General features: G+C 41.5%; 1 protein-coding gene across 1 annotated transcript in view; it reads left to right on the forward strand.

The window, feature by feature from the left end:
• grid1b (glutamate receptor, ionotropic, delta 1b) overlaps nucleotides 1-16743 on the forward strand; it is a 741339-nt gene that overhangs the window by 697807 nt on the left and 26789 nt on the right. Inside the window, 2 exon segments of the mRNA XM_067429947.1 lie at nucleotides 1391-1721; nucleotides 2881-3019. Of these exon segments, the coding sequence (XP_067286048.1) occupies nucleotides 1391-1721; nucleotides 2881-3019 (470 nt within the window).

The raw sequence follows: 16743 nt of genomic DNA on the forward strand, positions 1-16743 counted from the left end.
CAAAAAATTAACCAAAAGGCTTAAGGATTTGAATACAAAAATTATCCAATATTTGTACAACAAGGAGAATGTGCCCAACTTCATTGACCTCCATAAAATAAAATAATATCCTCTTGTCTCTTCCCCTGTGTAACACAGTTACACTTTTTTTTGCTAACCTTGAAGGCTTGCCTTATCCACCTTATTTTTCAGTTTAGAGCGGGCACCGCCATTTGTAATTTTAATGTCTTTGGCTTCTGGTGTCATTTGCTTCCAGTTATTTTTAGCTGCACAAAATAGCTTGTTATGCTGCTTGATATTGCAAACTGGTATTTCTTGCCACTTTATTTGAATGTATTGTCTTAATTAAACACAGTTTACTGCACTTTGATATATTCTTCTTGTTACTTCCCTATAGCAGCTAATAAGTTGGAAGGCTTGCACATTTTTAGCAATCCTATAAGATCATTACAAATCACACTGTGCAACATGGATCTATTAAACTTGGGTGCGACATGCATGTAGACTGTGCGATGATGACACCTATTGACTCCTAGGCTATGACGCAAGTTTCTTGGCAAAGAGAGAGGGGAAAGAGATTGAGGTAAGCAAGTTTTAGTGCCATGTCATGTTGATTTCATGTCACTTTTGATTGGTTGGTCAGAAGACTGGTTGCAGCAACTACACTGTGCAATGATTATGTTAAATTTCTGATACTGTCAGAACATTTCGTAGGCTATCTTTGGTCACAAGACTGTGACAACAGCCATCTTTGAGCCACTGTTACTGTATGACACAGAACCAATTTTTAGGAGCCACGATCATAGAAAATGTCCTGATTGTTTCATGATGGCAATCTTTCATCTGGAACAGCCAAAAATCGTGCAGCCTATCCTGGGCTTTATTTTCGCGCTGAAAAATAAGGTGGATAGCAGATAGCAGCTTTGGTAATAATCCTGAAGATCTTAATTAGCACGCAAAGATTGGAGCTACATTTTGCAGGATAGTGGCCCTTCAGGAGCAGGTTTGGACAGGGCATAAATGTACCAAATATTAGGTTAAGTATTAACATAAATAAAGGACAAACGGGTAATAAAATAAACATAATTCAAGATACATTCTCTGAAAAGTCTTTAAATTGTATGTGATTTTGCTTGCTTTAAGGGTGTTTAGATATTTTTACTGAAAAAAATGTGTATATATATATATATATATATATATATATATATATATATATATATATATATATATATATATATATATATATATATATATATATATATATATATATATATATATATATATACGGTATACGTATATAAAAAATAAACATACTGATTAGGAAAATGTATTGTGTTTTTGTAAGGCCCACTTTTTTACCTGAAGAGTAAATTAAATATTGTCTTTACAGAGAGCTGATTTGGCAGTTTCTGCCATTACTATAACACCAGAGCGAGAGAATGTAGTGGACTTCAGCAAACGCTACATGGACTACTCTGTAGGGATCCTACATCGCAAACCTGAGGAAAAGATCAACATTTTTTCCCTGTTTGCCCCTTTTGACTTGGCTGTGTGGGCCTGTATCGCAGCTGCCATTCCCGTGGTGGGCGTTCTGATCTTCCTGCTGACGCGGATGCAGATGCTTCGCTCCCAGAATCCTCCAGGAGCCCAACACGCTTCATCCATGTCTAACTCATTGCATAGTGCTATATGGATTGTCTATGGAGCCTTTGTACAACAAGGTACTTTAATGAATTCCTCTCCCACGTGCCCATTAAATTAATATTTGTATGTAACTGTAGGAATAGTAAAAGGAACATTTTTGAGTTCATTTTTGAGTTTCAAACCTGTATGAGTTTCTTGCTTCTGCTGAACACAAAAGAAGATATATTGAAGAATTGCTGTAACATAGCAGATACTGCAACCATTGACTACCAATGACTACCATGATTGCTCTATCTGCTTTGTTGCAAACATTCTTCAAATATCTTCTTTTGTGTTTGGCAGAAGAAATAATCTCATACATGTTTAGAACAACTTGAGGGGGTAAGTAAAAGATGATGGATTTTGTATTTATTTATTTGTTATTTATTATTTATTTATTTATTTATTTATTTATTTATTTATTTATTTATTTATTTATTTTTATTTATTTTTTTTTGGGGGGGGGGGGGGTGAACTATCCTTTTAAGGTGTGCCTTTAGCTCCATTGTACCCTAAGTTTGGAACAATATGACAGTGGGAAAAATTATATTGGGATGCACCTTTTTAATCAGTGATACCCTTGCATAGTCAAAATAAGCATACTTAGAACAAACCAAGAAGTGTTAAGTGCACCAAAACAGTTTAAAGTTTCTTAGAAGAAGGCGTATGCTGGGTTTTTTTCCCAGCAACTAACATGCTAAACCCCCAGGTGACTCTATTCTTGCCATAGCCTACTGCCAAGCAACCATTTTTAACCGAATAGCTATTAAATCTGAGCTGTTTTTTTTCCTCATAATTCTGTAGCTTACCATATAAAAATTTACAGTAGACTCTACAAAACAAAATACATATTTTGCAGCAGTTTACACAGTCTAAAATATGAGGAATTAGCCAATCTAATGGCATGTTAATAATGGCAGCATTTCTGGCTTATTCCGTTGAGTAATGTTAATAATGTGAAACACTTTTTGTGTTTCATAGATTATTCACATCTACGGTACCATATGATAATCTTTTAATACCCTTTGTTAGGCATATGGTGCTATCTATTTGTGGTATGCCTCCATTTTATTAGCATAATCAGGATTATATAAAAAACTTTTATAAAAGGATTATGGGGAGGTTAAGATTTATTGTTGTCAAAATACATTTACAGATTCTAAATACTGACATCCTTTTTTGTTTTGTTTGTCACAGGTGGAGATTCCGTGGTGGGGTCTGTGGCACTGAGGATAGTTATGGGCAGTTGGTGGTTGTTCACATTGATTGTGTGTTCGTCTTACACTGCTAACCTGGCTGCGTTCCTAACTGTGTCACGCATGGACAACACTATAAGGTAAATTACCATTTCACAAATAGTCAATCACTCAATGCTCCATATGCTACAGAGTTGATCAATGGCTATTAAAAGCTTTTCTATCCTGTATTTGTCCTCATATTTTGTGCATCCTTAAGTTCAACTTCACACATAATTTGGCCACAGGGCAGGAAATACAGCTAAAGGCTACTTTTTAATTTTAGAAGTTTTTAGGTATGCTGTCTCTGTCTGAGGTTGACAATAATATGTTTTTATGATGCTAAGAAGTTGTAGACATTGTACCTAGGGAGGTAAATAAATGTATTAGTATGGCTAGAAAGAGGCTAAACATGGTAATTAAAGGTGCAGTGTGTGGTATTTATGAGGGTCTAATGACAGAAATGCAATATAATATACATAACTATGTTTTCAGTAGAGTTTTCACGACCTCACATAATGAACCATTATGTTTTTATTACCTTGGAATGAGCCATTTCTATCTACATACACCATTCAGTCCCCTCACAGTGAAATCGCCAGTTTGCACCATAATGTTTCTATAGTAGCCCTAAACGGACAAACTAATCTACAGAGTGCTAGTCAGGCCCTGTCCCAAATGGCACATTTCATGTGCCCTTTCGACTACCACAGGGTGTCCCATTTGTCATTTAAGGTCTCAGAAGGGCACTTGCGAGGGTGATATGCACCCTCGACGCTCACTTCGGCGAACTCGCACTGGTGCGGCTTACGCAGCGGACTTCTTCCCGGCAGTCAAAACGTCATTATGTCATGAAAGTGCGGACTTGGAGAAAGACTGTGAGGGTTTAGGGTGCCATTTGGGCCAGGACCTCACTCTCAGGTCTCTCTGACAACTACATTTCATAGCTTCTCTATATGGTGAGAGGTAGATGGTTGCAATTCAAAACCTCACCTCGAGATGCCACTAAAATTCACACACTAAACAATTCCATTGTTTCTGGAGTTATGTTCCACAGTTGTTGTTTTTTTTCTGAATTAGATGTATGCTTGTCACCTAAAGGGCCACACCACACCAACAGTTGGCCACCAATGCAGACAATCACCAGATTATAGTATTTCATTTCTCAGACATCCCATGATCCAAAAAATGCAGACTGAACATCTGGGGGTTTGCTTGTTTGCTGAACAATCAGCAAAATTGTGTGGCAACAGACTGACATGCGGATCAAACAAAAAACAACAAAGTGTCTGTTGCCATTGGTCAGCAGTGCTTGAATAAGCTCCCATACATGTAGTCCACAAGACAAAACAATAGCTGGTGTCTCTTGCTTCAGTCCCATGGATCTGGGCCCCTTCCTGCTTCACACCATATAATATACAGTCATCGCCAAAAAAAGACAAACAGTCTAATATTTCATTGGAACACTTTGATTGCAGCGCACATTCGCCGTGGCATCATTTTGATAAGCTTGTGCAAAGTCAAAGCATTCATTTTCATCCAGACATTTCTCCAGTATTGTACATCTCAAAGATTCTCAAAGGGTTTAAGGTTTGGATTCTGTGGTGGCCAATCCACGTGTGAAAGAGATTTTTATTATTTATAATTTTATTTACAATTTGAGCCTGCTGAATCCTGGCATTGTCATCTTGGAAAATGCCCGTGCCATCAGGGAAGAAAAAAATCAATTCAAAAAATCATCCAAAACCTGGTCTTTCAGTATGTTCAGGTAGTCAGCTGACCTCATTTTTTTTCCACATAATATTGCTGAACCTAGACCTGACCAACTGAAGCAACCCCAGATCGTAAAACTGCACCCACAGGCTTATACGGTAGGCACTAGGCATGAAAGATGCATCGCTTTATTCACCTCTCTTCTTACCCTGATGCACCCATCACTCATCAGGCCACATTACATTTTCCTTTGCTCCAGAGTCCAATCTTTATATGCTCCCTAGCAAGTTGAAGGCATTTATTCCTGATAAGCCTTACTGGTTTTCTTAAGGCCACGCAGCTGTTTAGTCCCAATCCCATGATGTATTCTTATTTTTTTATTATTTTTTTTACATTGTGCATGTGGAAATGCTCTTACTTTCACACCAAAACATAGCTATGAGTTCTACTGCTGTATTTTTTTTTTTTGTATTTTTTTTTTTTTACGATTTGATTTCACCTAACATTGAAGGGATCTCCAATCACGATCATTCTTTTTTTTTTTTTTTTTTTTTAAACATATTTCTTCCTTGAAGAGGATGGTATCCTTCCAGGTTTTAATAATGTGTTAGACACTTATTGACCCAATCTCCTTAGTGGTTTTCTTTGCTTGATGCAGGCCAATAATTTGACCCTTCTAAGGCTGCATTTACACTGCAGGTCTTGATGCACAATTCTGATTTGGTGACTACATCCGATTTTTTTGATGACCCGCTTACATCATCTTTTCAAAAGTGACCCGTATCTGATATTTGCTTTTACACTGCACACTGGGAAAACAGCCCAAGATGTTCTTAACCAGTGAAAGGAAGTAAAACGCGATATGCAATGGATGCAGACAAAATGATTGCACAATGTTTTGCTGTCTGCACTGTTCCACACATCTTTAAAGTCGGCAAAACTTTTCTCTCGTAAAGCGGAGAAAAAGAGGAGAGCACTTGACAAGGTTGCCAGGTTTTCACAACAAAACCCATCCAATTGCAACTCAAAACTGTGTTAAAGTAGCCCAATTCCGCCTGAAAACCGCAGACTTGGCAACACCGGATCGCAGTTTGTGTCCACCTGGGTTGACGTCATTCGCCTCCGTCCTTTTTTCAATCACGTACGACTCGCATTTCCTGGGGAATATCCGATTTGACCGCTTACATGGCAGACGCTAATGCACGCATACGAATCATATCGTATTTATTACCACATATGAGTGAGGCCTGAATCCGATCTGAGGATATCGGAATTCATGCGTTTTGTACTGCTTACACGTTCACATGTCATATCCGATCTGTGCCACATGAGAGGAACAAATCGGAATTGCGTCACTTGAACCATGCAGTGTAAATGGGGCCTATAACAGAGCAACATCTTTTCCACTAGTCACTGAATCAGTTAGGGTTAAATAACTCGTTGCAAGCTAAAACATAATAATCACTGCAATTATTATACATTATACTTATTTATTTATTTTTTTATCCAGGTGGTGACTTAATATATACATAATATACAATATATAATTTTAAAATATCATCTTTTCTGAGGGAAAAACACATTAGTAGGTTGTGGCAAATCTAATTTAGAGAAGAATACAAAATAGTTTTAATCACTTTCAGAACTGTTTTCCCCCAGATGATCAACGATTAAAACATTGAAAGCCAAGCAGAATCCACACGACTTTAAAAAGCATGAGCATTTAATGCATCAGATGTATAAGTGATGTACATGCTTATGATAAACAAAGTGTTAATGTGAATGCTAATATAGATATTATATTTATCTATATACTTATCTTTCTTGGTGTAAAGAGGTGTCTATAGGTTTAGTTGGTTGTGATATTCATTAGGTCTGTAATAAATAACAAGGGCTGCAAAATAGCAATTAGCTGGACAAGGGTGTGTGACTATTTGCAAATGAGCACTTTATATGAGCAGACTAAGTTGACTTTTACTAGAAATGTTTTAAGATTTAAGAGTTTATAACTGAGTTGCTAATAATATTAATAATGATTGTTATTGACCTTTCATATTCAGTGCCAGCATGTGTTTGTAATATATGTTCTCCCTTACTAGTGTTGTGCTGGCTTGTTTTCACATCTGTAAATGTTGTCTATCCCTCAGGTATGATGACAGGTATTTACGCAGCCTGTGTGCCTCTAGTGTTTGATTGCATTTGATTATGCTGATGCTGAGCAAACTGTGTCTCGTCAGAGTGTGAACAGTCCTCTGCTCTCAAACAAATATATCTGGATGTTCAGTTTTACTGGTTATGTTGGAAGCCAAATGTGACACATACATGTTACTACTTTTGCTTATCTAAGCTCCAGTTTTTACATAAATGTCTGTTATTATTTGTATTATTAATAACATCAGGCATACCATTATGACCACTGACAGGTGAAGTGAATAACACTGATTATTTCTTCATCACGCCACCTGTTAGTGGTTGGAATATACGTGACAGCAAGTGGACATTTTGTTCTCAAAGTTGATGTGTTAGAAGTAGGAAAAATGGGCAAGCGTAAGGATTTGTGCGAGTTTGACAAGGGCCAAATTGTGATGGCTAGACGGCTGGGTCAGAGCATCTCCAGAACTGCAGCTCTTGTGATGTGTCCCTGTCTGCAGTGGTCAGTATATATCAAATAGATGATGATAGTGGTCAGTGGTCCAAGGAAAGAACAGTGAGGAACCGGTGACAGGGTCATGGGCGGCCAAGGCTCATTGATGTACATGGGAAGTGAAGGCTGGCCCGTGTCGTCTGATCAAACAGACGAGCTACTGTAGCTCAAATTACTCAAGAAGTTAATGTTGGTTCTGATAGAATGGTGTCAGAATACACAGTGCATCATAGTTTGTTGGGTATGGGGGTGTATAGCTGCAGACCAGTCAAGGTGCCCATGCTGAACCCATCTACAGCCGATAGCGCCAAACAGTCGGCATGTGAGCCTCAGAACTGGACCATTGAGCAATGGAAGAAGGTGGCCTGGTCTGATGAATCACATTTTCTTTAAATCACTTGGATGGCCAGGTGCGTGTGCGTCGCTTACCTGGAAAACACATGGCAGCATGATGCACTATGGGAAGAAGGCAAGCCGGCGGAGGGAGTGATGCTTTGGGCAATGTTCTGCAGGAAAACCTTGGGTCCTGCCATCCATGTGGATGTTACTTTGACACGTACCACCTACCTAAGCATTGTTGCAGACCATGTAAACCCTTTCATGGAAACGGTGTTCCCGGGTCGCTGTGGCCTGTTTTTAGCATGATAAAGCACCCTGCCACAAAGCAAAAATGTTCAGGAATGGTTTGAGGAGCACGACGAGTCTGAGACGTTGCCTCCATATTCCCCATATCTCAATCCAATCGAGCATCGGTGGGATGTGCTTAACAAACAAGTGTGATCCATGGAGACCCCACCTTGAAACTTACAGGACTTAAATGATCTGCTGCTAACATCTTTGTGCCAGATACCACAGCACACCTTTAGGGGTCTAGTAGACTCCATGCCTGGATGAGTCAGAGCTATTTTGACATCAAAAGGACATCAAAATTCATTTTAACAGCAATAATTTTATTAGCACAGTGCGCATTTTCTGTTTGATCCGTGGCTTAGCCCATAGTTTGTTGTAAATCGAGAGCAGCCATAGACGCTAAAGTAAAGGATGCAGCAGCAAACATAAACTGGGGAAAAAAAGGGCTAACAATAACATTACTATTCTGAAACAAGTGACGTTATATAGCCCACAAAAGCTACCGTTTTTTTCCATTTAACTTTTATTAGACTCCAGGTCGCAACAAAAGAAAGGGGCATTTTTACACTGAGCACGTTTGCTGCAGTCCAAGTCCACGCGCGATAGTTCTCAGTTTCCCCCGCAGCGCTGGCCTTGATTCTGTTGAAGCCTGGTGCACTTGTGTGCGTCTTACATAATCACAAACATCCACAGGGTGTGATAGAAAACAGAACATGGGTCAATATATTGGATCAAGGGGGGCTTTTGTTGCATGCTTGTAAAGATTGCATGCGTGATGCACGAATACACTGCAAGCTCGCTCTCATTCATATCAGAGGTGAATCATTAACAACATCACCACTTATGTGTTTTATTGAACTATACATTACAATCGGCTGAAACAAATAAGCAGGTTACTTTTCTGAACAGAAGCGCTCCCGAGTCTCTCACACTGTTAAAGTGAATCGCAAACTCAGAGCACCTCCTCTCGGGTAGTCTCATGTTCGGTACTTTTTGGACATGATTCTGACTTTTGTTATGAAATATATAACGAAATGCTTTCAAAAACCATCTTACTTTATGCAATATCTGGGTAAAACTGCCATACATAGATTTTCACATTCAATACAATGTATCTAGACACTCCATCTAGTTTACACATATCAATGTGTTCTTGGTGCAACATGTAATGAAAAAAAGAATATGTAATAATGTGAGTAATTATTGGCAAAAAAAAATATTAATATCTAATATTTCATAACAGTATTGATATGTAATTTTCTTTCCCTATTCCCTTGTTGTTTCTTCAAAATGCCTGATAAACAAGATGTAAATCCTGGCATCCACTATTTTATGAAATCAATGCCCTCTTTTGTAACAGAAAATCATATTTTGACTACAAACCCCATAATACTTTCCTGAGATATTGATTTATAACAAACAATTTGAAAATTAATCTGATTTAAATTTTAATTATTACAAAATATTATCATGTTTCCATAAGCTAAACATTAATGTCAGTCATTTTTAAAATCCAAGATGGTGTTGTTTTCCTGGCGAAACCTCCAAACATTTGGTATCTGTGCAAAGGCTCGAATGTGCTCTTTTCAGGTCATTCAGACTGTGACAAAACTGTGACATGTATAATGTCAGAGAAATTCACTAAAATATAATGTCCACTACAGTGGACAAAAGTCCTATATTGGGTCCCAGGAGGATAAAAAACAAAACAAAACACACACACACACACACACACACACACACACACACACACACACACACACACACACACACACACACACACACACACACACACACACACACACACACACACACACACACACACACACACACACACAAAAAAAACATAAGTTACTCTGTTCAATAGCTGAGAGTAGGCAATGCAATGCCACCATTGCATTATGATTTGCCTAATGTTCGGCAGCAGCGACTCTACTGTAAGTTTATCTGCTTTTAAAACAGTGCCATTATTACCTCACTAGTGAGAAAAGGTCATGTGGCTTTTAAACTGTTAAACAATTTTACTGATCAAATCTTCAGAGTAGCACTGACAACATATTTCTGTGTAAGTGTGTGTCCTATTGTATGCGGGAGAAAAAGAGTACATAATAAAACATAATTTTGTTGCAAAAAGCATGGAAAAAATCTTTTTGTTTTTTATCCTATTGTTTAGTGTATTTATTTGCATGGTCAGTGTTGTTGTGGGTTTCGATTATTTTGCTGTTGTACGGACCTTTGAAATAACTGAAATCATTTGGCGAAGTAACTATATTGTGGTCAAGCCTGGAACTACTTTAAACATTTTAGCATTTCCCTGAAAATAATTGCACACCCTGGAACGTTCGACAATCAGATTCAAACATTCAACAGCCCTGTAAATTCTAAATAAAAATTGTAATAAGTGCTCTCTGTGGATAAAACAACAGCTATAAACATTACATAAAGATCTGGTGAGAGGTTCACAAGGTCCATTAGTTACACAACTGCTGTCAAGTCTCGAGATCCAAGAGCATTAAACAAGTAGTCAATATGTGCAGGTTTGCATGTTTTCTGGAGCTATCAGGGCCAGACAATCCATTAGGTGACAAAGGTTGACCACCTAGGGCTCCAACTCTTGGAGGGTGCCAATTTACTAATAAAATTTTAGTATGTGTCTTGTGTGGTTCTAGTGCTTCAGTTAATTGTAGACACCAAATAAATTAAAAATAAAATCAAAATTACATTCATATGTGCATCTCTTTGCATTTCCGCAAAGTGCGTCCAATAGTATCCCCAAAGTGGCTGTGCTGATGGATGTATCGCCAGGGTTATAATGTTGTCTTTAAAAATAATAATATTAAAAAGCTAATTTCTGATACTGAAATAAACATACAGTTGTTGTATAATAAGTATTTTCCTGATATACTTACAGTAGACTGACAAGCAAACCGCCATTAAAGAGTGAAATGTTTTCTTTCACTGGCTTATGTTTCCTTGGCGGGCCTGACAGCTCCATTAGCAGAACAGATGGCACAGCATCTCACATAACTTACAGAGTTGTCTTTGGACTTTAAAGATAGCTCTTGCCAAGTTAGGTCCCTGGCCTGTTGATGTATGAATCCTATGGCACCATTACCATGATAAATTAATAAATTCAAACTTAGAGAAATTAAACAGAGCAAGCTTAGGTTGAGTCAGCCGAGCCAATGATATTACTTTTTATTATGTTTTAAACAATTTATATAACAGCGGGCCATGAATTTTAAATCTGGCTTCAGTGCGACACTTGCCTTTATGATACACAGTTTCATAAATAGGACATCACACGCTACAGTGCCTAAGGTTACAATCAAATTAAAGTAACAAAGAAGATTTTAAATTGACATTTCAAAGACAAACTTAATCACAAAAGCCGCCATCAAAACCATAACATGACTCTGATTGGATTAGCCAGCCTTGTTAAAACAGAAAGCCTATTTTAGGCAATGGACAAGAAAGAAAAGTTGCAGTAAAGTATGTAGCCTACTTATGATAATTTCAAGTAAAAATTTGCTTTTTAGTCTGTTTAATAAATTTGCCAATAATACCGTCATGCAGAACACTGCATAACTCAAAACATAACTCAGCACATACGGGAAAAAAAGAAAAATATGTACACTTTGGGCCCTTTCATACACACGGCACAATTCAATATCAGACACAACGCAAGTGTTTTTGTTTTAGCCCGACTCAGTTATAATTTTCACATCCAGGACACCTGAACTATCCTCTATTCAGACAATGCACTCAGATTGTTAAAATAGGGCCCTTTATGTTCTTCGGAATGTTTGACAAGTAAAATATTGCTACTAAACATGTGTATCAAAATAAAATACTGTACTGAAAAAGTGAATGAAAATTAAATACAATATTGTAACGCTTTTCGTGGATGGAAGGAAGGAGGCGGGAACCGGCGAACATTCAACAAACATTTATTCAAAATAAATAAACAAAATGAAAGTAAAACCGTGGGCAGCCCCTCACGGACGACTGCCCGCAAACACACAAAATAAAACGTGGGCAGCCCCTCACGGACGACTACCCACAAACACATAATAACACATAAACATAACATAACATAAAATCCAGGCCTGGTCCTCTCTCGTCTTCCGCAGCTCTTGCTCCTCCTTATATGCTCCCGTCACATGGCCGCGAGACGAGGCCGGTGTGCCACGCAGCTGGCACTCGTGAACATTAATCACCGGCCCGCTCTCGCGGTCCCTCGCCCCGCTGCCTGTCACACCACAAATATTTTATAGCTTAAAATGTTTTCAATTATTTTATATCATTATTTTATTTTATATTTTTTATGTATGCCTTCCTCTCGAATGCAAAGCGTAGAAAAGGTCTTTGTCGAGGGAGAATAGAGACATGGAAGTACGCATCCTTCAGGTCAATCGCTGCAAACCAATCTTGGTGACGGATGCATTCGAAAATGCGTTTCTGCGTTGGCATCCTGAACAGGAGATTCTGCAGAGCCCAATTCAGCACACGCAGGTCCAAGATTGGTCCTAACCCGCCCCCCTTTCTTGGGCACAATGAAGTAGGGGCTGTAGAACCCCATCTTCATATCGGCTGGAGGAACCGGCTCGATCGCGTCCTTCGCCAGTAGGACCTCGATCTCTGACCTCAAGACGAGGTGAAGAGGATACCCTTGTACTAGCGAACTGAATCGCGTAGCCGAGTCTGATGGTACGGATGAGCCAGTGAGACGGCCTGGGGTGACTTAGCCAGGCCCCCAGGAACCGCGCAAGCGGTTCAGACGTGCCACAGACGTGCCCGGTGTGGGGCAGCGAAGCAGAGTGCTCTGGCCCGACTCGGGAGGCGGCCCAAAGTGTTGCCCGAGCACTCCTGGTTTGGACAGAGGGTGGGTGAGAAGGCCCTGGGGTGTCCTTAAAGCCTGGAGGCAGGGAAGTGGGGTACTCAGCCCGGACTCGGGAGGCCTGGGGGCGGCCCGGAGTGTTGACTGAGTACTCCAGTGCGAGGTAGTGTGTGTGGGAGAAGGTCCGGAGGCGTCCTCGAGACCCACACTGCTGCCCCCTGGCGAAGGTAGGGGAGGAAAGGAGTGACACTGCCAACCTGCCCCTCTTGGGGCTCAGAGAGAGAGGAAACTGCTCTTTTTGTGATAATGTGGGTACCGCTGGACTCCGGAGAGCCAGCAGCAGAGATGTTACGTGACCAGTCGGGGCCCCCCGGTCCTCCTCCGGGGGGTGGAAGAGGAATGCGGACATCATCTCCCTCAGAGCAGCTCCTCTTCTCCCTGGGCTGCCCGTCTCAGGGCCGCTTCCCCTTGCGCTTGCCGGCCGGCTTAGCGGGACCATGGACGGGTTGGGCGCCCCCCTTGTGTCCGGCACCCTGCTTCATGGGTGGAGGCTGCTGCTTTGGCTTGGCAGGGGCAGAGGCGGAGGCGGACGCCGGAGGACACCCTCGGCGACGAGCAGACTGGGGTGCTGCCCCTGGCGGCTGGGTGGAGGCAGCAGCAGGTCACCAGGGCAGGATGTTCTTGATGGCCTCCGTCTGCTTCTTGGCCACTGAGAACTGCTGGGCAAAGTCCTCGATGGTGTCGCCGAAGAGGCCAGCCTGACAGACAGGGAAAGCGCATGTCTGTCAGGTTTAGCCACAGGTGGCGTTCCTGGACCACTAGTGTGGACATCGCCCGACCCAGGGAGCGTGCAGTGACTTTTGTTGCCCTTAGGGCGAGGTCCGTTGCCGCACGTAGTTCCTGCATAACGCCCTGGTCAGAAATCCCCTCGTGCAGCTCCATGAGCGCTTTGGCCTGGTGGACCTGCAGGAGCGCCATGGCATGCAAAGCTGATGCGGCTTCCCCGTAGGCTGTGTAAGCCTTGCCCGTCAGACCGAGAACTTACACGCCCGGAAGGGGAGACGCAGGGCCTGCCTCCAATCCGCAGCGGTCTTTGGACACAGGTGCATCGCAACCGACCGCTCGACTGGCCCTCGTAGCCCTTAGCCGCACCACCATCGAGGGTAGTGAGGACGGAGGAGCCAGTCGATCGCAGGCGAGCGCTATAGGGCGCCGCCCACGACTTCGTGAGCACCTGATGCACTTCCGGGAATGGTACCGGGGCGGGGCGCTGAGAACCAGCACGGGCCGTCCCGAGAAACCAGTCGTCCAACTGCGAAGGTTCGGGACGCGGTGGAGGGTTCCACTCGAGCCCGACACTTGCAGGGCCCGGGCAAGCATAGCCGTAAGATCCAGGTCAGGCTCGGGCACTTCACGCGGGAGGTCAGCGCGCACTTCCGGAAACTCCACTGGCGCAGTGGAGGGAGGAGGGGCCCGAAGAGTCATCTGACCGGTCGGGTTTGCCCTGACCATCACCCTCAGATCCCCACCAAGGTCATCAGCCAAAGTAGCGGCCCTCTGCTTTGCAGCTGGAGGACCATTAGATTAGGAGATGCGCAATGGCGGATGCGCAATGTTCCCGCAGTGGGAACATAACTCATCCACGAACGCAGCCCCCGTATTGCTCTTTTGTGAACGGAAAACACCTCTTTTAGCGTGCTGAAGGGAGATGACCCTGGCTACACACAGTCCGATCAGTGCAAGCCTGTGTGAGCTCTCAGTGTATGTATGTGTTTAACACCCAGCAAATCATCTTTTTGTGTTTTGGGGAAAACGGCCACCGAACCAACAAGATCTTTTAGTTTTACTTTTGTTTTGGTCGATCACTTGCTGATGCGCCGTATCACCCGCACTGGCAGTTTTCTCTCACGACACTCGAATTCCTCGAATTCTCTTCGTAGAAACAGCAATAGACCTGTTCGGCTCCGAAGTAGAAAGCGCTAAACTACCATTCCACTTCCTATTTATACCCAAGCTGCGGGGCGGAGCCTGGATCACATGCCAAATTTCATTGGCTCGTTTTTACACACTCGAAGTAGGATTGGTCTCTAAAATTCAGATCCCAATTCGTCAGTCTAAGTCCGACATACGTCGAAAGTGACCGACTGAAAGGGAACTTTTTTTTATGCCTCCTGGGCCCGTATTCATAAAGATTTTAAGAGTCCTCTCAGAAAACTCCTAACTTAGCTTAAAAAACTTTACGTAGGAGTCTTAGCTTAAGAGCTATTCGGGGCCGATCTAAGAGCAACTCTGAGCAAGGAAAATACAAAAACTTTTATCTTAGTGAAGAGGCGGGGCTGTCCCCGTTGCTACGTATGATACAGTCTTTTGAAGACTGTGATTGGTTGGTTGTCCAAAAAGGGGAAAAGAGGAGCGCTTTTAAGTATAGGGTCTATTCTAAGCCTTCACTTTGAAATTACAAGCACAAATTGTTCTATTTTACCGTATGTATATAAATCCTTTTATTATTTACCATGCTGTTAATTTATTATAAGGTATTTGATTGGCTTAGAATTATAAACATTGTTCCACTCTTTCTATTAACATAAACGTTCTCATCTCCCGACGGTGCAATAATTCAGATGTGGGTTCCATCGATTACTCCGACAACACCAGGGAAGCCTCCTATATTCATAAATGCAGTTTTTTGAGCATGCAAGGTGGGAATTTCCAGTGGAAATGAAATGAACTGTGACACAATTTGAGGTTCTGAAAGTGCTGTAATTGTTTGTGTGATCACTCTGCCTACAGAAGGTTGTGACAGACCTAAATCATCACTGCTGCATTATTGCATTTTCCCAGTTGCCAAATATCGTAATGTAGCAATTACTTTCATTTCTGGCGCTATGGCATTCCTGCCAGGTGTTGTTATTTGATAAACATTTGTGTCTTGTACACGTCATGACTCCTCAGGAAGCCTCCTCTCTCGTTGATCCTCGCCTCGCTGTGCAATTAGAGAATTGAGATGTCCTACAAGATGGCTGAGCTGACTTTTGTATTGAATGACTTTTGTAGATGCCGTCAAAGTATTACTTCACTGGATCATTGAGTCTATTTTTTTGGACGTTGAGCAGGTTTCTTGACACTTCTCAACAATCTTTCTCTTCACCTCTTGCTCTTCGAGGCCCTGCTGCTGCTTTTGGCGTCCGGACTTGTTTGTATGAGGTTGATTCTGAGTTCTGAGTTTCACTGCAACAGTCTGGTACATGCAGTTTGGTCAGATTTTATTTCTTGGACATTTATTTGCATTTGTTGTTTTCTTTCTTTAATGTGAGTTGTCAGTATTTATACTTGGTTTATTCTGAGTGTATTTTAAATTGTTGCGGTTTTGTTTGATTTAGTCAATTGATTGTTTTCTTTACACTTGTATAATTTATTAATTTTACTTTCTTATCTTCTTCTTTAGGAGCTGTGGGCTTCCTGGCGTGGGCGGGTTCTTTACGGCATTACAGGCTTTACATCAGAAAAGGGTGTCATTCTTGCTGTGTCCTGTATTGCCATGTCACTAGTTTTGTGTCTTTACAGTGAACTTGGTGGGTGTGATTCTGATTGGCATGGTTTCCATTGTATGCCTGTTGCTGTTACACTAGCCTGCTCTCCAGAGGAAGCCTCAGCCCCTCAAGATTTATTGTGAATTAATTTGTTCTCCCTATCTTCAGTCCATGACGCTTGTCCCTCTGGTTTTAAATAATTGCCAACTTTCCTAGAAATAAATAAGTTATATTTTGTACGGAACCCACCTCTTGCCTCTCTTTTTGGAACACACTTGCGTGCTTTATTTGGAAGGTTTTCCCCATTAATCCGGGGTGGTGTAGTTATTACAAACGAGCCACATGCTACATTTGCTATTTAGACAGCTGAAACTGGAAAAAACAACACCTCAAAGTTAAAACAAGAACTGAATCTATTTGGACAGATGTGAAGGAAAGTAGAGAGGTGGAGATTGGGTTATGTAGGGT

The sequence above is a fragment of the Pseudorasbora parva genome, chromosome 21 (assembly GCF_024679245.1).
Source record: "Pseudorasbora parva isolate DD20220531a chromosome 21, ASM2467924v1, whole genome shotgun sequence".
In the NCBI taxonomy this organism is placed as follows: domain Eukaryota; kingdom Metazoa; phylum Chordata; class Actinopteri; order Cypriniformes; family Gobionidae; genus Pseudorasbora; species Pseudorasbora parva.